Source organism: Ptychodera flava, chromosome 3 (genome assembly GCF_041260155.1).
Source record: "Ptychodera flava strain L36383 chromosome 3, AS_Pfla_20210202, whole genome shotgun sequence".
Taxonomy (NCBI): domain Eukaryota; kingdom Metazoa; phylum Hemichordata; class Enteropneusta; family Ptychoderidae; genus Ptychodera; species Ptychodera flava.
Window position 1 is genome coordinate 17,993,381 of NC_091930.1, and position 26,215 is coordinate 18,019,595.

The 26,215-nt window shown below is 36.9% G+C and overlaps 1 protein-coding gene across 1 annotated transcript; it reads left to right on the top strand.

The window, feature by feature from the left end:
- The first annotated feature begins 5,133 nt into the window (after nucleotides 1-5,133).
- LOC139129681 (uncharacterized) lies at nucleotides 5,134-25,334 on the top strand. The gene is made up of 18 exons (XM_070695353.1): nucleotides 5,134-5,224; nucleotides 5,548-5,656; nucleotides 7,496-7,807; nucleotides 10,039-10,336; nucleotides 10,593-10,853; nucleotides 11,195-11,461; nucleotides 11,909-12,235; nucleotides 13,210-13,272; nucleotides 13,645-13,869; nucleotides 14,815-14,960; nucleotides 18,581-18,788; nucleotides 18,969-19,079; nucleotides 19,363-19,526; nucleotides 20,007-20,129; nucleotides 20,622-20,733; nucleotides 21,020-21,116; nucleotides 21,252-21,348; nucleotides 21,575-25,334. The coding sequence occupies exons 4-18, from the start codon at nucleotides 10,249-10,251 to the stop codon at nucleotides 21,635-21,637; spliced, it is 2,352 nt and encodes a 783-aa protein (XP_070551454.1). The 5' UTR covers nucleotides 5,134-5,224; nucleotides 5,548-5,656; nucleotides 7,496-7,807; nucleotides 10,039-10,248; the 3' UTR covers nucleotides 21,638-25,334.
- Nucleotides 25,335-26,215: the final 881 nt, after the last annotated feature.

Genomic DNA, 26,215 nt, shown 5'->3' on the forward strand with positions numbered 1-26,215 from the left:
CACATGAATACAGGCTGTCTGAATAGAAGCAATGGATTATTGAATGTAATTATCCCCTCATGCAATAATGAGCTAAAGTAAAGGCAACAATCCTTACGCTGAACTAAAAAATATATAATAACAGCGCCGCCATTGTGTTGAAATTACGTAGACTGAATATCCAAAGCTATTGGGTATTTGAGCATACTCACACAACGTTATATCTTCACCTTCGAGTTTTGATTAATGTATACTTTTTCCCGAACGTTTATCAATCTGCTCGGGGACAGTTGAGATAAAGTAACTGACAGCGCGAGTAATAAGCGCTAGGAATTGTAGTTTATCGTACGTGTCCAAATCTATTGACGAGGTGGTCGATACATCCGTCTTGCTGCGACCGGCCCGCGCTACATTCACCCATTAATAATCGATGCATCGATGGTGCGTGACTCAATTCTGGTCGCACACAGATTAACCCTTTCTACAGGAATACTGTATAAATATTTAGAGTACATTTGACTTGATAAAAACCAACATTTCATCACAAAAGCACCCTGGATAATCGCCAGACGGCACACCTAAGTATAACACATCTTTGCCTTGCTAAGAGCACACTGCACGTACGGATAGCCGGACTCGAGTCGACAATGCAATACAATGCAGTGCGATGGACATTGACGGGAATTCAACATTTTGAAACTACATATCACAAAACTGCCTTGACGCGGTAGGAGATGATACCAGTGATATAAATCTGAACGGTACATTTTCTTCCATATTCAAATTGGAAACATTTTTACGAAACGGAACTTGGTTTCGGCCGACAGGCTGTCTCAGCACTGGCAGACGACAAAATATAGTAAAATCAGAGAAGGCGAATATTTGGTGGTTTTGGTTAAAAATATAATACAACTGATTGGGAATAATGAACACGACAAAAACTAAGGAGAAGTTTAAAAACTTACCTGAGGTAAAGGTATAATGCTGTATATAAAGTCTTCGCAGTGGGAGATAAATTATTGCGTCGTTCGAACTTATTATGGACTCCCTAGGATATCGTCAATGAGCATACAACAACAAACCTTCGGGGGATTTCGGGTCATAATCAGAAATGATCGTAAAACTTTGGGATGTGAAAAATACGCTCGGAGAATGACATGAATTTATCGATATCTAGCGATCCGCGCGCAGTCACCACGTCAAATATCGACCGTTGGCATTAAAAAAGTGTTTTTAAAACTTTTACCAAGTGGTAGTGCCACTCTAATATAGGTGACTCACCTCGAGATTCATTCTCTGAAGTGACGACAAGAAAGTACATGTATTTTCTGTCTTATTTACGTGTTGTGTTATCAAATGTATTCTAGACTTATATTACCACAATTGTACGAACATAGTTGAATGGGGTACGTTTTTGGTATATTGTTGGTAAAGTTAGGCACACCATAAGGACGAGCTTTGAGACATGGCGTTGCCTTACAACAAACCGTATACATAGTCGATACAATGTTAAGCAATACTTGACACTAATTATGTGACTTTTTCACATAATACATATATTTTGTGTAATATGCTTGTGTCTAAATATCAATAACCTTCTTGTGCAAAATGTGGAAATGTTTATGTGACATAGCTAAGCCAGACCTGTACAAATTATGTACATTGGCCTGCTGGACAAAGAATATATTATACTTGACACATTTTTTCCATAGTGGATCCGTATCAAATTCGTTCATCCATTCATCCATTCATCCATCCATCCATCCATTCATTCATTCATTCATTCATTCATTCATTCATTCATTCATTCATTCATTCATTCATTCATTCATTCATTCATTCATTCATTCATTCATTCATTCATTCATTCATTCATTCTCGGAATCCGATCAGCCTTCTACAGAGTAGTGGCTGTTTTTCATGGAGCCAAAAATAATATTTGGAAAGTAAAACAAAACATTACTAAATATTTAAATTTGTAATATGCTATTTCCATTACCATTGTCTTCAAACATGTATTCACAGAGGTAATTCAATGTACAAGACGTTCATATGTGTAGGCAGGCATATAATCAAAACATTGGTTAGTATGTATTCATAGGAGTTTCTAAGGTAGTCATAGTGGTAAAAATTTCCTCTATCACTTGCCCTAGTCCTCGGATTTCATCTAATCTACTGGACATGTTTAGATACGGAGGAGTTAGTTCACTATTAATCTTATAATATCAAAACGCATTTTAAAAGGACTCAATAGCTGTTAAAAGTTGATCAACCGAACATTTTATTGAGAAATGAAAGAGGGAGGGCAAGTTAGAAACGTAGCTTGAGACAGCACTCTTAATTTTAAGCGTTACGCTAAGCTATCTCTTAGTTTGACATAATTTATCATTGCAGGAATATTTCCAGTTATGTCAAATTCATCACATCTATCGTATTTATGATATCTATACAAATGGAGACACTGTTGTAATGAGCCTTGTAGTCCTGTCATATCAATGACAGGATAAACCGCGTGAACTACTATTTATTAATATCCATCACTTAAAAATTACGTCAGAGAGAGTCCACAGGTCCAGCTCTTTAGCTGTACTGGTGAATGTGTCAATAAGAAGTGAAATATAGTAATCTGTCATTGTATAAGAATTTTGCTGGATAGTCGACGATTTAGAATGACAAAAGAGCATCATCACCTTTACTACAACGTGTGTCTACTATAACGGTGAAGTATTATTACAATGTCATTTATGTTTATCATTCCCGATATCCTTTAAATTAAGTTGCAAAGTGTATGATAAATACAACGCTAATAAAGGTGTGAAGTTTAATTTTTCATTTCAAAGTTAATGTTTTGCGTAGAGAACGACAACCGAACTTGCAATGCGAGACTGGAAGGTGAGAACCTTGTCAATTTTCTTTTGCTCTCCATTTTGCGCGTATGTAATTATGTACAAATATTAACATGGACTCACTCAAAGCAAAAAGCGTTTTGTAAGGCTGCAGAAGTAAACTGTTTGAGAATCTGAATTTAATCAATGGTTGATAAAATCGTACCGTGTTCAGCGCTGGAGTGGCATATCCACTCAATGGTCTATGATCGAATGTATAATAATTCAGTTAGGCGAGTTTGTAAAGTCGGCAGGCAGAATACAAAATGATCGGTAAATGTGAGTGTTTTGTCCAACAGTAGTAACATATTGTGCACATCTCAAATATTTTGAAATGCAATGTCTTGTTTAAGAGACGACAGGGTAACCCGACTCTCGCAACATTACAAACAATTTAACAACAGAACTGTGATTTAACTTATCTTTCGATTTTTTCGCATTTTAAAATGTGTACAAACATATTTAGATACACTCAAGCATATGTATGTGTTACTGCTTATAGCAGTCATTATCCCTTATTTGAGAGTTGGACTTTTGTCCGTTGTTGATGACGTTTTACCACATACGATGTAGGGATAGGCGCTACAAGTGTCTTAGATCGTGTGCACGCTACATGAAGCATGGGGCTCCTTCGTCATTGTTTCGAGTGAATGAATTTCCTTGTCACGTTGTATTGATGAATAAGTTTTAAAACTATTAAGGAAAATCACACGAACTTTTAGCAGTCAACAATCGAAAACTATCAAATATTGTGCTCGTAAAATACCACCGCAATAAATGCAAACAAAGAGAATGTACAATGTGAGTGGATGCTGTAGATTAAAGATAACTGACTGGACTCTTACTAACGAAAAGTATTTGAACACATTGAGCGTAAGCACTACAAATCAAAACATAAATTAGCGTTCATTTGCTTATGTTATCTAAAAATGCAGTTTGAAGATACTGATAACCAATAGATTACAGAAAATTGCAACGTTTATGATTGTTAAATTGTCTTCACGTTTGATTGGTAGAGGACGATCAATAGCGAGGTTTTCAGGTTGGTTTCTCTAATGATATGGGCAAAGTCATCGGGCAGAAAGGTAGGCTTTTATTGAAGGACATTTGAACTTCGTGTACTGTTCTTTTTGTGTGCCATATACTTCTTTTACGACTGACCTAATCCATTTCACCAATTTGGCCAAGTAGCATGCTAACAACGAGACCAAGAGTCAGCATTCGCAGCAGACTAGATTTAAACACAAAGAAAATACTTCAAACTCACAACATAGCTGACAAGAGACTTTTACCATGTCAATCCAAAACTCTCAATTGTACCCATGCAGTCGTACGACAATACCACGTTTAACGTGACTACCTGTTTTCCTACGGCAGTCATTGGTAATCATTAACTGTAGTCATTTGTAAATGCTTCTCACGATTATGAGTACACTACATTAAGTCACTGTCCCGCAATAATTGGTCCTGAAAGTTTAGGTATTCTTATATCAGTGATACTCAGACTCAGAAAGGCAAACTGCTTATAACATTCTATTCAGAGTACGCGAAAAGAACAACTGTGAACTACACTGCAAGATACTCAATTACGGTAAGCTGCATTTTTATGGTAAAGGCGCCCTTGTCGAATAAATTTTTACCCCGTATATACACCAACGGCTCATTTGGCTTCTTAATTGGATCTGTTCTTAGATGCATACCTGCAAGTATTTCTCCCACTAAAGACATGATAGGAGAAAAGGTGCTTAGCTATATTAACAGCTGTCTGATTTAATGCAGCGAGGAAATCATAATACATTTAGCGGGATCCACAACTGGGGAGTGATAACATCCACTTCGCAGGTTTAAAATCATTTGTGGTCATTATCAATTGATCATTCACATTAAACCCAGTTTCAACAAAAGAAGGGCATCATGCATCCATTAAGGTAATGGCGAACTTCAGTTATTCATGAATGTTCACTTTGCATAAGTAGAATATCAGCGAAATGCCTTGTTGTCTTTTCACGTTATTTGCACAATAAAATTACATTGCACGCTTCTTAAACTAAAAATACCGGTAAAGATACATGCAACTGATGCAACTGTTCCACGATCATCACTCTACTTCGGTCAAAGCGATCTCTTCCAATCTATCCGTACAATCGGCATTCGTGTCGGACGAGGGCGTACTTGTCAGATCATTTTCATGACAAGATGGTAGTCAAAGCACGAATAACGCGTATTTACAGGTATGATTCGAAACCAGAGTAAGAAAGTACAAAGGTCTACCAGTTTCCGGATCTGTTTCTGCGACTGAATTCTGCGAGATAGTTGACGATTGGTGAATACACAGGGTCTATAATCAAGCCTTCTTTCTAGTAAGTACCAAAAAGCTACATTATGTTTATCGATGTTGTGTATGGTAATCAATTGATGTCCATAGAATACGTTGGTCAAGCTTAGCCCTTGATGTATAACCATGGAGTATATGAAGTGATTCCAAAAATTCATTTACCACAGCCCACAATGCATGCGGTCATTCATTATTGTCGCTCAGGCATTATGTGTTGGATATGCATTCATTGTCTTATACGGTGAAGTAATTGGCAGGCTCGTCCTTAATCTCACACCATTTGAAGTTATGATCACTAATTTCCATATCGCCACTCCTAACAACATTATGTGTTCTCCTCATTCGAAGACTTCCTACCTGTTTACTAAGACAACCAGACTTGCTGTTGACATGAACAGAATATTTGGTGTTCACAGTTCATCAGTTGTCCTAGCACTACTTGTAACACTACATGGAGGTTAGTGTATTTCTTGTTGATTTATTATAACAATATCCCTCCTTACGGGGGTGGAGGTTATTGAACTGATATTGAATGTAAGATCAGTTAAAGGCAAATACCCACATGAGAATACTACTCTCAATTCGTAACTTCTACCTTGCTATGAGATTTTATTACTGGTGGTTATGCAAATTCACACAAATAGTTTCGGGTGTACACTTAGAATATTTACCAAATGTACCACTAAAGTGAGTCATCTTTAAGGGGTTTCCCCGTATGGGTTTCACATTAACTATGACCATTGTCTTTAATGGGCGCTGCACATGTAACGGCTCAACAGTTTCTGATCTGGCACTGATTTAGTTTGCCCAGGTCTTTTGGAATATCTTTCTTTAATTCGTACGACAATGTGATGTGGAGAAAATAAATTAATCGTGGGGTATCCAGTATATACGAGATGAAATACCAAAGTTCAATCTTTCACAAAATCACAGTCAATCACTGATAGAGTTAACGATTAATTCTATTAAATGATTAACGAGTCCCATCATAGAATGCGGCACATAGAACGATAGGACGATAATTGTACGTCATCACAGTCATTAAACCTAAATATCCAAATTTCGAAGGAACACATATTTCTATTTGTTTGTGTCCATGATTCGCAAGCCTTTTACATTGTCCTGTAAGAAATATCAGAATGATATAAGGCGGTTTATCCGAGGAGGAACAATAGCTGATTATATGGAGAACAGAAAGCAAGATATGGAATAATCAGCAGAAGTAAAGATTTCAGTATCGAGTACGCAAAAAAACAAAAGAGTAGCTGATGTTATTCGAATATCTTTTGATACCCTCTTTTCTAGTCAGCCCTGCACTTAAATTATCAGTGTCCTTCAAATTGTGATATGTGAAGAGCAGAATGTTAACTTTTTACTGCTAACAAAGCAGGACGATATAATACATTTGATTTGTGACATTTACCAACTTGTCCTTGTCATTGGCAGCCTTTAATCGGACGTGATTATGTAAAATTAGCTTAAAAAGTAATAAAACCTTGCATCGACGATATACTAATTTGTTTAGGAGGCATTTACGTGTTGCCAAGAATCAAGTATATTTGTTTCTAAAGGACAGATTAGAAGATACGTGTGCACGCGCTCTTAAGCTCCTACCCAGAACAAGGGATCCGAACGGTCGCGGAGTCCGCAGCCCGTGCACGACTTGACCGGTCAATACTGAGCTGATCATCAGCCGGATAGTCTTAGTTGAGTGGGATTTGGTTTATTAGAGCTTGACTGGGGTTTGGTTTATTCATTGTACACGACATTAATCAGTGGACTGGTCTTACACGAAGTGCACAAATTTATGTTTGGAAATTCAAGAAAACTGCATCGATCTGCAGATCACCAAAGGTACCAATGACGAACCTTGTGATCCTGGATTCCATTCCAAAATCGATAATGATCACTTGAAGTATATTTACCATTAAGCAAAACTATGGAATAAGTGTACAATATTATAATTTCTACATCTCAATGTTCCGCTCTGAATATCAAAAGAAGGAGAAGTTTCTTGTGAATTCTTGCCGGTAAGACCATTAAATTAATTACTAATTTTTTCTATCTTTAATACCGCAAAAAATTAAAGTAGCTGTTGACGCCTAGAGCATACGGATGAACATGCATAATGTTACCTTCACGTTAATGCGAGAGTTTCGCCTTACTGAATATTACTGAACACAGAACAATACGTTGTTTATCCGTTTTGTACTTGTCGCTATTTTGTCAAGATCATTCTCGTAGTTGATATCAAATGGAATTGAACACTGCTTTTAAACGTTTGTTTCTTAAGCAGCTTCTTCAATCTCTTGGGTACAGACACCCGAAGATACTCTCGTCAGGGAAGGACAAGCGACAACGTTGAACTGTAAAATTAGTACTGATGGAAGTCAACATCCGGTAATTGCGTGGGTAGTGAATCCAAAGCAGTCAGGACGTATAATTGCACAAGCCGGCGTATCAATAGATGATTGTTGTGACGTCACTGGTGACATGTCCGATGGTGAGACCAACTTAATCATCAAGAACACAACACAATCCCATGATGGAGTGTGGCAGTGCCAGGTTGCTGGGTTAGGAATGAAGAATGCCAGGCTTACTGTTATAGGTGTGGCATACTTTAGTTTGTTTATGAATTATGTTCATCGTTGTTCAATTGAAAGAATGACGGATAAGATGCCAAGTGCTATAAAATGCTGATTCCGTACCTATTATGCGCAATAGTGAAAAGCTAACCAATGCTATGATATCTAGTTTACGTACATATTACGGGAAATAATGCAATATCATTAAACTTTAACACAAAATGCATTCGAATAAAGATACAAATGTGTATTTTAATCATTTACTCAAATAATCATGAAGAATTATTGTTATTTAAACAGCTCGTGAACAAACCAACCATATAAGAATTAAGGTCCTGGCAAATTAAGTAAAAGCTTTCCTTAATACCTATGTTTCTTTCGGACACCGAGCTATGATTTGTTTTTATTAATGTAAAATCGGCCTTTAAATGTGTATCGACTTACAGACGTATGGCATACAGTTTCATTTTTTGAAGGAATCGTGATTTCATTTTGTATCAATGGTCATAATCACAGTCGGAAAGAAGTTGCCTCAGTTTTCTCGATCTATCATACGGGAGAGAACAATAGGCACACTAGTATTACAACTGTTATCACATGCACAAGCCAAGTTTGTCGTCTCCGAACAAAAAATACGGGATTTATTCTCTGGTCGTTCTACGTCACGACAACCCGCGTCTATGTCATCAATTTTGGTGCGTCGGACCTTTTTTTGTCGATCTTCGGTGTGCTCGTAAATATGTAAACAAACAACATGGCGGCCGATGTTTCTTCCACGATCAAAAGTCATGTAATAATGAAATCGATATTTTCACAGACTACGACATTACTAATCCGAACAATGTAAACACAAGAGTGTACCGCCTGTATATTCCGAAGGAATTACGTGAATAATTTGCGGAAACAACGAACTCGAAGCTGGTCGCGTATATATACCGTGGGTTCCGTACAAACAGGGTCAGCGACGTTTACAGTGTTCGCGCCGTCGAGATTCAGTCGATATTTGTTCCCGAAAAATAGCGTATCTTCGTCTGTGATAAATTTCTAGGACTATGCTATCTTTGAAATAGAGTATAACTTTGCGGAAGGTAGCCTACGTGTAGACCGAGAGCTGTCATTTGCTCCACACACGAACGAACGTGAGCACTAACGCACACGACGGACGACTGGAAATGATTGACAACTTGTGCACGGCGTACTGATATTTATTCCTAAAGTAGTTCAAAAGTTTAAACGCGGTATCGTCATGGAAAACGTATTTTATTTTGCAAAAAATAACGAATTCTTGGCTTGTGCATGTGATAAGTATATTATTCCCTAATATTTTTCTTCGTTCAGCTCGGAAAATACTCGTGACGTAATGACCGTGTCACCACTCGTCTTCGACTCGTGGTGACACGGTCATTACGTCACTCGTATTTTCCTTCGCTGAACGAAGAAAAATATTAGGGAATAATATCTAATTATATTTTGATCGCCGATTGGAATTGTTTAAGAGGGTTTAATTGGGTTTCAAAGAAGTGTTGCTTTCCTTTCAGATAAGAACAGATATTTAGAGTGATATGCGTTAACAGAAATAAGAGAGAACGGCAAATAATCAGTGGGTTCGTAATATATGAACTTAAGATTAAAGCACTAAACAACAACTGCACATAAGATATTTTAGATTTTTTCAGAACGCATAACTTCTGCGTTATATATATATATATATATATATATATATATATATATATATATATATATATATATATATATATATATATATATATATATACGAATTTCAAAGTAATATGCTGTAATCTGTATTAGTATCTCTATAGATAAATATTTGTGTGAAGATTTCAGGATGCATGAAACTTAAATAACATATTATTACTTTGTATTTAAAGTAATTTGTGTAATATTTGTAACGCTCTGCTTTTAACATCGGGCATGGAAGTATACAGATGTCGTCGAGGGATCGTACAGTGCTCGATGCGGAAAGCAGAGCGTTAATAAAAGATATTGCTTGACACTGATAGGCTGGCAGAACGACGAATAATCAGTGGGAGACTGTTCCAGAGAACAACAATTGTGAGGACTCAGGAAATTACGTTTTTACTTTTTACCAAGATAGTGAAGTCATAATCAACAGTAATTGATACATTAGACTAACCTCAATATTTTTTCTTGAACTGTCAATCCAGAGGGCATGTTATTCATGTATTATATGCAATAAGAAAAATATCACTTCATACGCATACACATTTTTCAGGGAGAGACGAGCCACGCTGTTCCAAATTGAGCGACTTTGGCCCAAGAAACGAAGTGATTGTTGGGACTACCGTGGCATTGAAGTGTAGCACAAAGTCAAATTTACCATCGTCTACCAGACTGGTTTGGATGAAGGACAACATAGAAGTTGACCACGCACTAGGTTCTCCATTACCATACACCGAGCGAATAGAGAACTTCAACGAAGACCATGGTGTTACTTTTAGCTGCAAAGTGTAAACATAGAGGTATCGACACTCCGTGGGTTTGTCCAAACACAATTACATTGGATGTGCAGTGTAAGTTCAATTTGAGAGTATTTAAGTAGGGAATTACATCAAGCAACTTTAAACAAGGTCATTGTCTGTAAATAGATATTTCCAAGCTCTTTCTATACTAGCATCCATTATAAAGGGTAAGTTAAACGTGAACGAACCATATGTGGAGGCGCTGAGAAATAGAAAATGACATTAGAATATTTTGAATCATATACATTAGAAGGCTAACACGTCATAACTAGTTTTTCAGAGTGAGTGATTTTGCATTGGTTCACAGTTCCGCCTGTCATAAACGTCCCACCATACAGGTGTGTCAAGAATGGCACACAGTTAGGTTGTGAATACACCCCAGGCAATCCACCGACTACCCAAGTCAAATGGAAGACACCGAATGACGAAACAGCCGTAAGAGATAACCCACTTACCATAGGTGATTTCGAGGTACAGCATTCTGGCAATTATACATGCATTGTAAACAACACATTCTTTGATGGAAGTCAGGGAAGAGACGTTGGAATTACAATGGTTGAAGTACAGTGTAAGTCGAATTTATTTTTGACAGGACAACATAGAACATAAGAGAGTTTAACTCTCAAAATGTCAGGGACATTTTTTGAGTCATTTGAATATGGGCACTTTAGTTCAATCACACTATTGTCATTATGCATCGTTGCATGGCACAACTGGTGCTTTGGTATAGAAAGACTAACATTTTCTTATTTTTGCACTGATATTGTATTATTTATTACCATCGAAATTTCGGAAAAGACTTTCCATGCGTTATATTTTAAGAATGGTTTTCATTCTTCGTATAAGTCTCAGACGTTCCATCTTCCTATACCAAATTTGCGATGTCTTATCTTTATTTCACCTCAACAGACAACCCAATCGTTAGCACACCTGTTGTATATGATATAAAGGAAGGTGAAGAACTTAAACTTGATTGCAGTGTCAAATCAGTACCAGCAGCCAATGAAATCATATGGAGTACGCCTAGCGGTAGTATATATCGAGGGAATACTTTGACTTTGCTCAGTGTGAGGAGGGGAAATGCAGGGTTATATACTTGCCATGCTACCAATACATTCTGCGATGATATCGGAGGACATGGAACAGGTACAAGTTCGACAGTTGTTAGTGTAAAATGTAAGTTGACAAATTGTGCATTGTGGAAACTTAATGTCGTCACAAACCTTTGGATTAGGTTATTTATTTACTCTCCGAAGTTCTATATCATGTCTTTTTTAATGAGAATAGGAAACACACCTGTTATAGGCTTAGTACAGCTTTGCTTTTTTTAAGAATAACACTGAAGTAGTCATCTTGTCAACACTTTGGAACACCAATCTGATCCTTTCATTATGGAACGAGTCATCATGGCAACTTCGGTTTGGAAGTGCTTCTCTTGGTTTACATTTAAGATGATTTCTTATGGAATATTATTTAATATATATCTGTGTGTCTTTCTCTTCGATCGAGTGATGTGTGACAATTGCGTAAGATTTTATATATATATATATATATATATATATATATATATATATATATATATATATATATATATATATATATCACGTGCCCGTCTTTTTCTAGTCAAGCCAACATCTGTAGAATTGTCAGCTCAACGGCCATCGCGATATGAAGGGCCTGTCACATTAACATGCTCCACGGACTGTAGCAATCCGGCAGCTACAATAGATTGGTATGTGAATGGTGGTTTGGTTGATATCGTCAGTGACAACATTACAGTCGGGGACGTCATCGAGACTGAATGTGAAAATGGTGGTTTCATAACGTCACAACAACTCAATATACGGATACATCCTGGCGATAATGATATGCAAGTAAAGTGTTCTGCACTGAGTCCCGACTTCAACGACGATAAAATCCTTTCAAACGAAGAAAATATTAGTGCATCGTGTGAGTTGTCGAACCTTCACCAGAAGGAACAACATTGTAAATTGCCTACTATTTGAAGTGTACAGTGTGATTTCATATAGCATCACTGCCGCAATACAAAACATCCATGAGAGTCTAGCAATTGAAGCTATTTACAAGTGAGCCCACTTTAGTAAATGCGTCATTTTTGTTTTAATAATTTGGCATTCGTTCCATTGAGTTATTTAAGATGCCGCCGAACACTTTTTTGCTTTTTTGAAAGGGGCAACATCGCTAAAGGTCTATTTCTTGCTTGAACTGACATAACACTTAAATGTATATCATGTAGTTGTATAAGCCGATATCGGTCATACACTATCAGGATTAAAAATATTAGATTTTCCATTGATTACAGAAAATACGTCAGCGCTGGTGTGTTCAATTGACTTGTGACATAACAGAGTCTTATTTTCAAATTTTAATTTGTGCATAAGTTGAAAATATTTAATTGCAAATTAAGCTTGTAATGATTTTTGCCCGCAGTCGCCATCTTTTCCCAAAAGCATTGCTTTAAATTTGATTTTATTTGTATTGAAGGACTTTAGCATTTCGGAACTTTTGTTGGATCTCAATTATGTCATTATTATTGGAAGAACATTTGAGGCTACATCCTGCGATTTATTGAACCACTGTCGATTTGTAAGCTACACACAAATAGTATCGCTTGATGTGGTATGCATTGTTCTGTAGTTCCTTGGTTGTTCAAGCAGTTTGTCGTCAGCTGGTCCAACAATGAGTGGTCGAAAGAGAAAGTTCTTAGGTCATTAAGCAGTTATTAGTCAGACCAGTCAATGTCATTTACATTGAAAGTTTCGAACTCGAAAAGAATCGAGTGACACTTATTACCAGCGATACTATGAGATTATGATTTTCAGGAAAGTAATTAAATATTAATATACACACCATGTATTGATTTTTGTTTAATCACACTTCCGTATCTCTTTCGTCCATTTTAGATTCACCGCTACCTATTGAAAGTGGTTTCGAAGGTGACAAAATAACAAAAAATGAACATACAGGTGAATGTGATATATATATATATATATATATATATATATATATATATATATATATATATATATGAGATTTCTGATGAAATCAAAAATTACCAGAATCAGAAAAAGTTGTGAAAACGGCACGTTTCAATGGTTTATTGTTTTTTATGTAATCTGGGACCTACAACTATTAATAGCTCGGCTTTTGTAGTGCTGAAGGTTTTAAAGTTGGGCACTGCCAGAATAGCTGGTTCTGTAACAGTTGCAAATGATGACAGTTAACGCACATTCAATTCCTACATATGCCGGTTACGCACTCACCTAAAAAATCACTATTCAAAAAAATATAAAGACTTTAATAGACTATTAAACGTGTTTCTTCTTGCCTTTTCACAGACACCTTGACTTCAAAACCATCCAAGTCTACATTGTATCAACACGTCACCACCACTAGGTTTCGCATGATTAGTGAGAGAACCCACAACCAAAGAGATGGTGTCAAACTGAAATACATGAAGATCAGTGTTGCTATTATCGGTGTTAGCCTAGTCGCCGTTATCGCAGTCACAACAGTAGTTGTACGCAGCATCAGAAAACGATCGAAGTCACAAAGGGAAACCGGTCAGAGCAATTTTTCATTTGCCAATAAAAATAACTTGTACGTCCATTGACACATAAAAGGGTATTGGTGTTGATTAGTATGGTTCACATTTGTGAATGGTTCATTACACTGCCATCTATGAATACTGTCATGCAATCGTTTCACAATTACATCACGCTCCGTACCAACGTAATATACAGTGCTTCACGATTACAAAGGTACTACAGTGAAAAGCAATGCCCAAATAAGGGCATTGCCTCATGATATGACGAATGCCACAAAGTCAGCAATGCAGGTGCCCTGTATTCATGTGTCCGTGTAAAGTAGCAGTACTCGTGGCCGAACTCAATCTCACGTGTGGTATAAACAAGGTAGCTTCTAGGTTCATTTTTTCCACGAGCGGCTGCTACTGTGATTTTGGAAAACTAACCACCCTGTTTGAAGAACATTGCAGACCTTGACGAAGCAAGAATTCCGTAAAAACAGTTGACAACAATAACTGAACACAAACATGTCTGAGTTTTTTTCGTTCAAACACACCTTGATAATTCGCAAACTATAATTTTCTAACATATCTTAACGTGAAATCAGGTATATGGTAAATATTTACGGTTCTGGTATTTAGCCCTGAAAGCCAGAGACATGCGCCATACTACATCAGGTCACACAATACGTATCTGAGCCGTTACATTATTGTCATACATCTATTGACTTAACCTATGCAAACAGAATCTTATGACATGCTTCGTGAGTCTGTACAATGCCTCTGTAAATTTAGATGTTCAGCAACATGTAATAATCTAATCTACACGATAATTCAAAAGTTAAGAAACTGTCAAGAAATTTTATAGACAGTAAATAACTACACTTAATTGAATAACAATACATTTCAGCAAAACATTTTCAGTAAAGAAAATCTTTGACGGTGGCAGAGGTCAATGCAATGCACTATTTATCATACACAGGTCGAGCTGGAGATTACGAAGAGATCCTTGAAACAGAACATGAAATCCCGAGGACAGCAGTCAGCGCTGAAATTATTCCATTGAGGGTCGTACCTATCTCGGACGGCCAAACCCAAATAGAACAATCGGATGATAATTCTGATTCGGTAAGATACTAAAATGTTGATAATTCCTCCTTGTGAATTTACAAATTGAATGCAACAACATAACATCGATGGACAGATAGATGTAAAGTAGCTCTGTTTTATTTCATTTATCAGAAATCAGACTTACTTTTTAAATCACAGAAGGAAAATCTTGCGATGATATTTCTGGATCTTCAATACGGGTCATTATAGTAGATAAGATGGTATTACGTAAATTCACAATTTTTCGTTCATCGAATGTGTAAACGACGTGTCAGTACGAGTCGCAAGTCATTGAAAAATATTCAGAGTACACCAATATAGTTGTCGTTGTTAGGTGCTTTATCAATCAAACTATTACCTGGGCAGTGAAGTTCAAATTGTGTATAGAAATAACTTTCGAAAAGAAACCATTTAGCACAGGGTGTTGTCTAAATGTCCGTCCCCAGGGGTGGGTAGGTGTTTCGTTGTATCGCTAATAAAGATATATTCTACCAGCCTTTGGTGTTTCGGTCTTAACTTAGCACTGCCCTTGACAATCTTGCGTATACGTTTTATCAACATGCTGCGTCTATTATCTGATGAGTTGAGTGCCTAATTAGCCAAAGTAATCAAGGGTAAATTACTAATCTGTGGACGCTCTCACCAGATTATCACCGGATTAAATTTGACAAGTCAATAACGAACGCACCAGCAAGGTATAACTGAAGAAAGGGCTGAAACTCTCAAAAGCCGTGTCCAGAGGTGGTCCGTAAAACTAGTGGACACTTTATATTCATGTATTCAGAAACAAACAGAAGGCACAACAAACTTGAATATGCATTTGTAAACGGAAAGGAGGACATCCCAGGAATGCGTGGTATGTGTTCAACACACCTTGGTAACGTATCGGAGATGTGTTTACACTCTTCCTGCTGGCCCGGCAAAAACGACGCGTAATGGTCGACGTGCCAAACACCGCATCGAACTGAATCAGACTTGACGGGTATATTGAACAATTCCGTGTTAGTCGAGAACAAGAACGGAAAAGACTTCATTAACTCGACGTTCGAGCTCGCCTTCAACTTGTCCAGTTTATCAACCGCGTTCTTGCAATACGTACACTTTTTATTAGTCTTTTTTTTTTTCAAATAACAAAAGGCATGTTTACATACGACCGATTGTGTGCTCAGCAGTACAAGCAGTGTTGTGGTTGGTGACTACATGCCTGCAGAATTTATACACCGCGGTATTTTGCTTTGAATTTTTCAATTGACCCCATGTGCTAAGTTAAAACACAAACAAGAAGGTCGAGTGTTCTCTCTGCAAATCAAGAAGCATTTCGAACACGAACGATTCGGATATCTTGACTTCAACATTACTAGCTACGCAGCTCGAAAGGTATGCTCGGAAACAGGACGGGAACATTAGTCAAAGCCGGACTTTGCATAGAAAGTATGCAATGTACTGAATACTGCTTATGCTCCCTTTGGTCCGAGACTCCTGCCCTCTCGGCCATAAACGTCATTGAGCTGCCAAGAATATGATAGTGCAGTCGCTTGAATCTGTGTATATTTTGATACATTATTTTATCAATCCTTATACTCAACTATCTAACGCATCAAACAAGGGTCATTTCAGGTTCTTAGGACGTTCTCCAAAAGACATATAATCGATGTGTCGCGGAATGATTTTCACCAGGTTTGAGAACTAATAAATAACTGGTCGTCAGTGTGTCTTCGCATATCAAATCGACAAGTGTATTAGTAACTTCGAGGGATCACATCTTCACTGTAAAGTTGTTTTTATACAAACACATTTTCGAGAAAGCTGACGTGCAAGGGAAAGACAGAACAACTGAGTCCGACGGAGGCGCAAAAGCAGTGCATTCGCATTTGTGTCCGATGTACACATCTGTCTGTTATTCCATTCTATCAGTCGACGAAGCCTACGTCAAATGGTAGTGAACTCCAAGCAAAGCCCCACATAACATGCAAAGGCGAGCCAGTGGCCATATGATGATGGATTGCATAAACTTCGAAGTCTAAAATCCTTAACTGTAAAGCTGCGGTTTTTATACAAAAAACACATTTTTGGTAAAGCGAATGTGCAAGGGAAAGACGGGGAAAAAACACCGTGATCGCGCGACTGAGTCCGACAGCGGCGCAAGAAGTGTTTCCCCGACAGTCAGACATATACAGTATGCTATATCATGCATTTCTAAAGCGTGTCCAACGCTGACATAAAAGGATATGTCCAAAAGGTTTTGATTATATATAGTTATTACATTGTTACGCAGGGTTTCACGCGGGTTCAAAAACTGACATAAAAAGATATTGTGTCCAAAAAATTCGTTTTATTCAGCTGACTGATTTATCGTCTTTGCTATGACCTAAACATCCCCGTTTTCGTTCGACAAGACTGTGACATCAATATCTCCCTATAAACGTATAGATCAACCTGGTTGAGTATTACTATGCTCCCAATTTGTCTTCGCAGCTTTCATCTCGTCTAGAAACGAATAAGCATATATAAGGCATGAAAATACTTTTGCCGACTAGTCAGTTTTATGTCACAAGCGGCGAGTTTCCTCCCGCAAACGATGACCGGCTGTAGTCAAAAACACATATAGATTGTCATGTCCGTATTTAGAAACACCGATGAGCTTTACCCTAGATTCCAAAGCATGTTGGCTAATATGTTTACCTCTATCGATCATGTGGGCTTAAAGTAAACATTTCTAAGGTTAAAGGTTTGTAGTTCCGGCTTCCGGTCTGACGGACCACATCGGGACACTGACTCCACCGCTTCGATTAGCGTTCTACAGCTCAAAGAAGCAACCGACGAAGGCATAAATTGGCTGTCCCCGTTTAAACATGTCGAAAACTGTTGACGTTCGAAAAATTAGGAAATGTTTATTGTAATGTAGATTTCTGTGGACACGGCTTTTGAGAGTTTCAGCCCTTTCTTCAGTTATACCTTGCTGGTGCGTTCGTTATTGACTTTGTCAAATTTAATCCGGTGATAATCTGGTGAGAGCGTCCACAGATTAATAATTTACCCTTGATTACTTTGGCTAATTAGGCACTCAAACTCATCAGATAAAAGACGCAGCATGTTGATAAAACGTATACGCAAGATTGTCAAGGGCAGTGCTAAGTTAAGACCGAAACGCCAAAGGCTGGTAGAATATATATTTATTAGCGATACAACGAAACACCTACCCACCCCTGGGGACGGACATTTAGACAACACCCTGTGGTTTATAGAAGACTGTATGGAAGTCTTGAGTGATGGCTGATGTACTTGTAGTTTTGAACTTTTAAAATTCACTGAGAAAGATGCATTGTCAAGTGCGCAGATAGATAGATTGATATGCATATTTGTACGTTGGGAAGATTAATATATTTGAAGATTTAGGTAGAGAGACAAAGGGGAAAATACTAACGAATAGATCTGACCACAAGTGAATCGCTAGATCGGCAGTGGCAGAAACTGGATGAGAGACCGATGGATAGATAGATAAATACGTCTATAGATATATGGTAATGTACAGTATAGACAGGCATTTTTGGTAGGTAAATAGATACGTAGATGCATGCACAGATTGATAGAGATAGAGATCAATGAATAATGTTTAAAGTTCCTTGCTTTTACATAAGTCTGACAGCGGATATATGAATCTGATAGACGAAAGAAAATCACAGACGTACATGAAACCATGGACATCTATTTTAGAATTCCAACGTGACCGCCTACATATAGTCAAGACGATATCAGTCGGTAAATTTCAAACTGTGTTGAAGGGATTCGCCTGGTGTATTGATGGTAAAGATGGACCAAGCGAAGTCATAGTTAAGAGGGAAAATGGTGAGTATAGGAAAACATTTAAATTGTGTACAGAGTCCACATGGAAAACAATCGATATCGCACTTAGGATATTAAAATCGTCATGACAACATAACACATATCTATATTCTAACTGTATATTTTCACTAGCCTGTTACAATATTGTACGACTTAAAAATCGCTCAATTATCTATCTCTAAGATGATCTCGATGCAAAGTTCAAAGGCAAAATCTCAAATGAAATCCAGCTGTTGAGAAGAATACCGGGACACATTTATATAACGAAACCAATTGGATGCTGCACTGGAATGGGTGAGTTTTAAAAATAAGTATCTTAAATTAATCCAGCTTACCCATATTGGAGTGGTATATATATATCTACAATTTAACTTTCAATGGATGAAGCCAGACTCTATAAAGACGAAATCATTCGTGGTGAAGTTTAACATTTTGATCAGATATGTTTTCCTCAAACGTTTAGGCAACTACGTTTTTGCTTTAAAGGCACAACTGTAAGTCGGAAATTCCAGATTTTAAGTATAGGAAACCGCATGAGTAACATGTTCCACTGTGTGTATACGTCTTTCATACAAAGGTCCAACATACTTGATATTTGAGTATGCGCCATGTGGAAGTCTGAAGGCTTTCTTGAAGGCCAATCGTCGGGATCTTGCTAATGCTAGTGTGGAAGTGCAAGACCGACTTTTGGACTTTGCAGTTTGCATTGCGAGTGGAATGAAACACTTAGCTGAACTGGAGGTAAACATGTAGTACAAATTTTCTGACCTTTCTTTGACAAATTTATGCGTTATAAGTTTTTATTTAGTGGCACTGACAGAGTTATAGTGCTCTGAATTATTATAATCATATACGCTGTTAAGATGCAACCAGTACTAAATAAACGCAATCAATCGATCAATGAAGACACAAAATGGTTAATTACCTGTGACTCATATGGTTATGGTTCAGGAGGCTGACGAGAATTCACATCATCATGGCGAAATGAGCTGAAATAATAAATAAATGAATAAATTCCATATCCCGAAAACTTGAAGAAACTGATTTTAACAACTCTTCAAGTTATGTGTACAACTACTTTTTGTAATGAAGATGACTGTGATGTTTATGGGACCGGTTCTAAAATTGTGCATAATAATTTGGATTCTAGACATAATTATAAACTTTACAATGAGCCTTTAACATTTGTGCTTTTGTTCAATCTATTTTTTGCATGAATAGATCGTACATAGGTATCTTGCATCAAAGCATATTTTGGTTTATGAAGGAGGCGTATGTAAGATATCCAACTTTAGCTATGCCAGCGATGTGATTGATGCGGATATGTTCTTTGAAATGAACCAGGTAATTATTCATTTGTTTGTGTGTTGTTTGTGTTGTTAGTGTAAAACTGTGAAGCTGTGCTGTTAGACCAACTTCTCGAAAACAATATTAGAATGAATATGAGATATTTAAGCAATAAATCACACCCAGCGATGGTATACCACGAGATTTTGACCAGTTCATGACATTTATGCACGAGCGGTAGCGAGTGCATATATGAAGAGAACTGGTCAAAATCAAGCGGTATACCGTCGCTGGGTGTGATTTATTGCTATTATATCATAACGGTATATTGAAATTGTGGTATGGAACGTCATAAACGGAGTTTTGTTCAAGCCAAGAGCTCGCGCGTATGTCAGCCGTGGTATATCGCCAATATACCACGGTTCTTGTCGCGTCTCGACCAATCAGATCACTGTATTTGCACCATCAATATACTAGTATGATGAAATATTCTTTATTGCATGATAATTTAGAAATTACATCTTGAATAAAACCCATTACGTTTGATAGGATAAACTTCCCTACAAGTGGATGGCAGTTGAATCACTGGTCAATAAGGAGTTCACATCAATGACAGATGTTTGGTCTTTTGGAGTTGTCTTGTGGGAAATATTTAGTTTGGGTAAGTTTTGAATATAACAACATTGGTAAATGATGTTACGTACGTACCTTTCCTCTGTAGACAAAAATGTCAGGCTGTATGCAAGTGGGATGGTTATGCCCGTGGTATATTTGCATGTGCTATTATCCTTTCACGAACAAAATAACAAACACAAGTCAGGCACGAAGATCCCCTCATCCTTAAATCGTGAACAACTTTTCAATTTTAAACTTTAGAATAATGTTACCCTTCCGCCTATTCGATATCGTAAAAAGGAACTTACTAATTTTTTATCATTTTCTTCCAGGGTCAGTGCCGTACCGTAAACTCTCAAGAACCTCTATGCTTTCTTTGCTGGACAAGGGCCATCGACTTGTCAAACCTGACCTCTGCCGAAAAGAAATGTAAGAAAATACTGATATCATAATTAGAAAATATCCACGTGATCAGCTGTCCTTGTTTTGTATGTATTTCCAATGGTACAATCAATCATATTGAAGTACACAAATTCTCTTTCTTGAAATTTATATACAACGCAGATTCGAAATAATGTTGTCCTGTTGGAAGTGGAGCGCCGTCTCTCGACCGACCTTTGCAGTAATCCGTGAACAGCTCCAAGCATTACTTGATTATAAGGTAGGCAGTCAGTTCTTCTATGGTATCTGTGTCAAACCGGGAAATAAGTGATTTTGTTTGACCACTTATAGTATCCACCTGTGTTGATTTTACTTTAGTGTTGTTGCTTGCTATATTATAGCACCATATCCCCCAAAATACTCTGATTTATCTTGATATTAAATTAAAAGCGATTTCAATCTTTTCTGAGATAGTAAGACTTAAATATGTGGTTTTACATTTTCAGGACCGTCCTCCTGTTGGTGTCAATATTGAGAGTACATCTGTTGGTACTGCCGAACAGAAATGAAGACGCACAACTCTAACAGTATTTCCATTTGTTGTATGCCAGACTAGTTATGTGTTAAGATTCTAGTTTACTGTAAAGAATTATAATTATTGACCATAGATCATAATATATCACATTATCAAATTAAATTTCCATGACCGTTGCTATAATTTTCATCATCTATGATCATATTTGTCTATTTGTGAACGTAATGATGCTTTAAGATTACATAGCGTCAGTTTATGAGTTTTTTGAAGCTGAGAAGGTTCCTGATTAGTTAACTTGTTGAAAAATGAACAAAGCACTCCACAAGAAAGGTCGGAAGTCTCGTGTGGAGGAATCAGTGTTAATTTTGTTGCTAATTGCTCCACGAGGGTCGTAATGTGTCGTATGGTGCAATATTCTTTAAAGCACTTTGTTTGAAAATGTTGCGTCTATAGAAGTCAAAACATAACATGCTTACCTCAATACATATATATCAATAAGTACATTTTAGAAGTCTTCATAAGTTTGCTGTTAAATTGAAGTTGGTGTTTTTATGTGATGTAAATGTAAGTAACGTTTCAGCCAATCAAAATTTCTTAGTCATACAATTACTTTTTATGATGAGCGTGTCCCCGCTTTTTTGCTGGTTTGATAAAGTTAGCGCAGCACTGTTATATTTTATTTTACTGTGTTTAATTTTTGACGATTGCCTTCAATATGTCGATGGTGATTCCGTATACCGAGTAAAGATTAGTGAACGCAAACCTATACATGTGAATAGAAAGTATTTCTAAAGGGGTTCGATCTGTAAGCTCGTTCCTATACCAAAGCCCCAACGGCACCTGAGTTACTCGTGGCTAATATTTTACGCTGATTGTGTACAGTTATCATTTCTATTGCCATTATTTCTATTTTACCATCACACATTCATCTCTTGATATAGCGAATTGTATCTGAGAACTCGAAGATAATGCTGCTTTCTTTTAACACTTTTGAAATATTTCTATTCATATGTATGCCCTATGGTTAATGATATGTTTATTGTTTATGATATGTTTATGGTTAATGAGATGTTTATGGTTAATGATATGTCTATGGTTAATGATATGTTTATGGTTAATGATATGTTTATGGTTAATGATATGTTTATGGTTTATGATATGTTTATGGTTTATGATATGTTTTAAAACATTGATATTGCAGTGAAATGCTTATGGTTTATGATATGTTTATGGTTAATGATATGTCTATGGTTTATGATATGTTTTAAACATTGACATTGCAATTTCCGCTTTTACAACACATGTTGTGTGCTATCGATGAGTACGAAAATGATGATTACTTTGATTCAATTATATCATTTACTCTGCCACAAGTGGCGCTGAAACTTGAACGATACTTTTTCATCTCATGCAATTGCTAATAAATAATTTATCCCTCTTCTTAATTATTCAAAAAAAGTCTTACAAAATACAGAAATTCAATCGCGAACTGAACTCAAACACCACAACTTGAGTCGGTTATTAATTTAAAGATTCGGTCACTCAGGATGAATGTATTTAGGTTAGGTTGCCAAGATAAAAATGATGGAAAAAATGTACTGAAATGTCTAAGGAATATCATTGTATTATTATACACTTGCGTATGTAACCTACGGAGTTTCGTCGTACAGTAAGTTTCGGTATCAGAAGACGCGGAGTCCAATAACTTTGACGAAGAGTACAATAACTACAGTAGGAGTTATTGGACGCTATTTGACCCTTGACCTCAAAATACCTTTACGTCAACACGGGGAAAAAGAAGTGAAAATTTTTCATTTTTACTAAAATATATAATTCTTAACATTTAATATTTTAGACAGTAAATTATGGTCAGCCCAAAGCCTGTGACTTCAATTGAAATTATGCTGCTGACCTACATTTTCTACCACATGCACTGCGCAGCGCGAGTTTTGTTCTGAGCGCTGGGTGGACGCGCTATCAACGCATTCCGAGTCTGCTCGCGATAGCTCAGTACAGTGTGCGACGGGCATCCCAAAACGCCTTAATTTCGACTTTTTTCTGGTAAAGTTGGACTAAAAGGTGTATAATAATAAAGTTATCCACAAGATATTTATGTCCTCGTGCATTGTACGCTTCGGCATTGTCCTCGACGCTACGCGTCTCGGACAATACCACCGCCTACGATGTATTCGGGCATAAATCTCGGTATTTGGGATTGACCTTACTGACATTACATTCCAAAATGTCAGAACAACAAAGCAACAACGACGGGTTCATCAAAGAATGTTAAGTAGTTCATAAATAATTAACTTGATTTGTAAGTATGTCTGCCATCAACATCATTAGGGAAAGACTGCATTAACTTGCATGGTACCAGAAACCTGGGTCCTTTCTGACTAACTCGGGTGACAAACAGAATAATTTTAATCCCCCAAGGTGTGAATGTTCCATTGTTACGTTTATCTTATCCAGCTGGTGCCATCGTAGGAAAGGCAGGTCTGTGAAATTAATCCTCTGATCACTAAGTAGGGAAGTAGGATATTCCTAAGTTAATGGAGCTTTCCCGTAATACATGAAATGTCCTATCTACATAACTGTAAATAAGTAAAATAAACGAAAATTTCAGGAAGGATGTGTCGAATAGAAAGGTGCAATTAAGATCATGCCAGAAGAGCAGTATAATGGTCAAATTGAGAGTGGGGCGTATCCATTACCACCAGCCGTAACCAGCCCCGAACATTTACCTATAGATACAGTTGCATCAATCTCTCCAGAACTCTCAGGCTTATTACACCAATGTGCTGGGGATGTCTTATCTGTTACGTAGGTGTTTTATTTTTCATATTTAATAATGTGTTTGTATCATCCAACTCTGTAGCACAATCATCATCAATTTCATCTTCTGATAGCACATGATATGAGATGAATGTTGTATCCCTCCAAAGTCTCCGATCCTCATCTTGTCTCAGACAATTTATTCTCATGTGGTGGTTTGAGAGTCGTTATTTTTATTCGTGGCCTCGTTTAAACTGAGACGGAAAATTTTCTGTTGCTTTAGTCAATATTTTATCTCGGTTAAAATTACCAAAGGTTGTATCGGTTCATCATTTGAGTCAACATTATTTGTGTTCCTCGTTGATTCTTCCGCATTTTGCCACAAATTTAGTATTGGGGAGATTATTTGCTGATATATTCCTTTTTCCCTGGTTCTTGTCGTTTCCTTTTGAAGCTTAATTTTTCCAAAGACATTTCCCTTGGCGACGAAGAATTCCTGTTTGTCAGACCGTTTTTTCCGTTGTAATTGGGTAGTTTTATTTTGGTTGTTTGGCTGCAACGTTCACGGTTCTTTGTCGCTGTTAGTGTGTCATCATATTTTATCGTAGATGTCTGTTTTCCCGCACGTTAAGCTCTTTTCGCCGTCCGACAGTTTGTTTAATTTTGTCGAAAATATTACAGCTATAACAGATAATTGGCCTTACTTTACCTTTGCCGGTTGATCCAGGTTACTAAAGCTTACGGCTGAACCTCTGAGTTGTTAGAAGCTAGCATTTTTTAGAATGTCTCTTCTTAACTTCATCCTTACCACCTACTTTACACTTTTGTCAATTACTTGGTTGTATCTACGTCCACTTCAGGGAAGATTTTGAGAAAAATACATTGATTGGTTGTACTTATAGATTCTGGTTATCTAAAACGACTTTACTCGTATCAGAATTTAGATTGTCAGCATATAGGTTATCTCCTGTGTCATCTGTTATTCCATTCTCCAACATCGCCTCCTTTTCTCAAACACTTTTCAAAGTAACGAACCATATTCTTGGTTCATGGATTACTCCCAGACTGAGGCCGGCTTTATTTCTATCCTCTAATTCCTTGTTTACCACTTCCAAGACTTGATCTCTTGTCACCAATGGAGCTTTGAACTTGAACTTCACTGTTGTGAACCTGACATCAATATATAGTGGAAATAGTAAAAGTGACAACTATTTCAATTAGTCATGATGCTGTATCATCATAAAAAATGACTGGTATATCAACAATTGGAACTACGATACTTAATCACATCTTCAATTGCGGAGGTAAAGATTGTTAACATTAGAAGTCCAGCTTAGTTGTATTTTAACTGAGCGTGCATATTAATTTTGCAACAAGACACATTACACATTTACATGTTATAGATATCCATCTTGAGCATCGAGGGCAAAGTGATCAAAATCTGACGTTTTGAGCTCACATGTGAAAAAAGTATATATACCAAATAGACCTAGTATGGTAAGCCAGCTCTGTCTGTCTGTCTGTCTGTCTGTCTGTCTGTCTGTCTGCCTGTATGTATGTATGTATGTATGTATGTATGTATGTATGTATGTATGTATGTATGTATGTATGTATGTATGTATGTATGTATGTATGTATGTATGTATGTATGTATGTATGTATGTATGTATGTATGTATGTATGTATGTATGTATGTAATTATGTATGTATGTATGTATGTATGTATGTATGTATGTATGTATGTATGTATGTATGTATTTATGTATTTATGTATGTATGTATGTATGTATGTATGTATGTATGTATGTATATGTATGTATGTATGTATGTATGTATG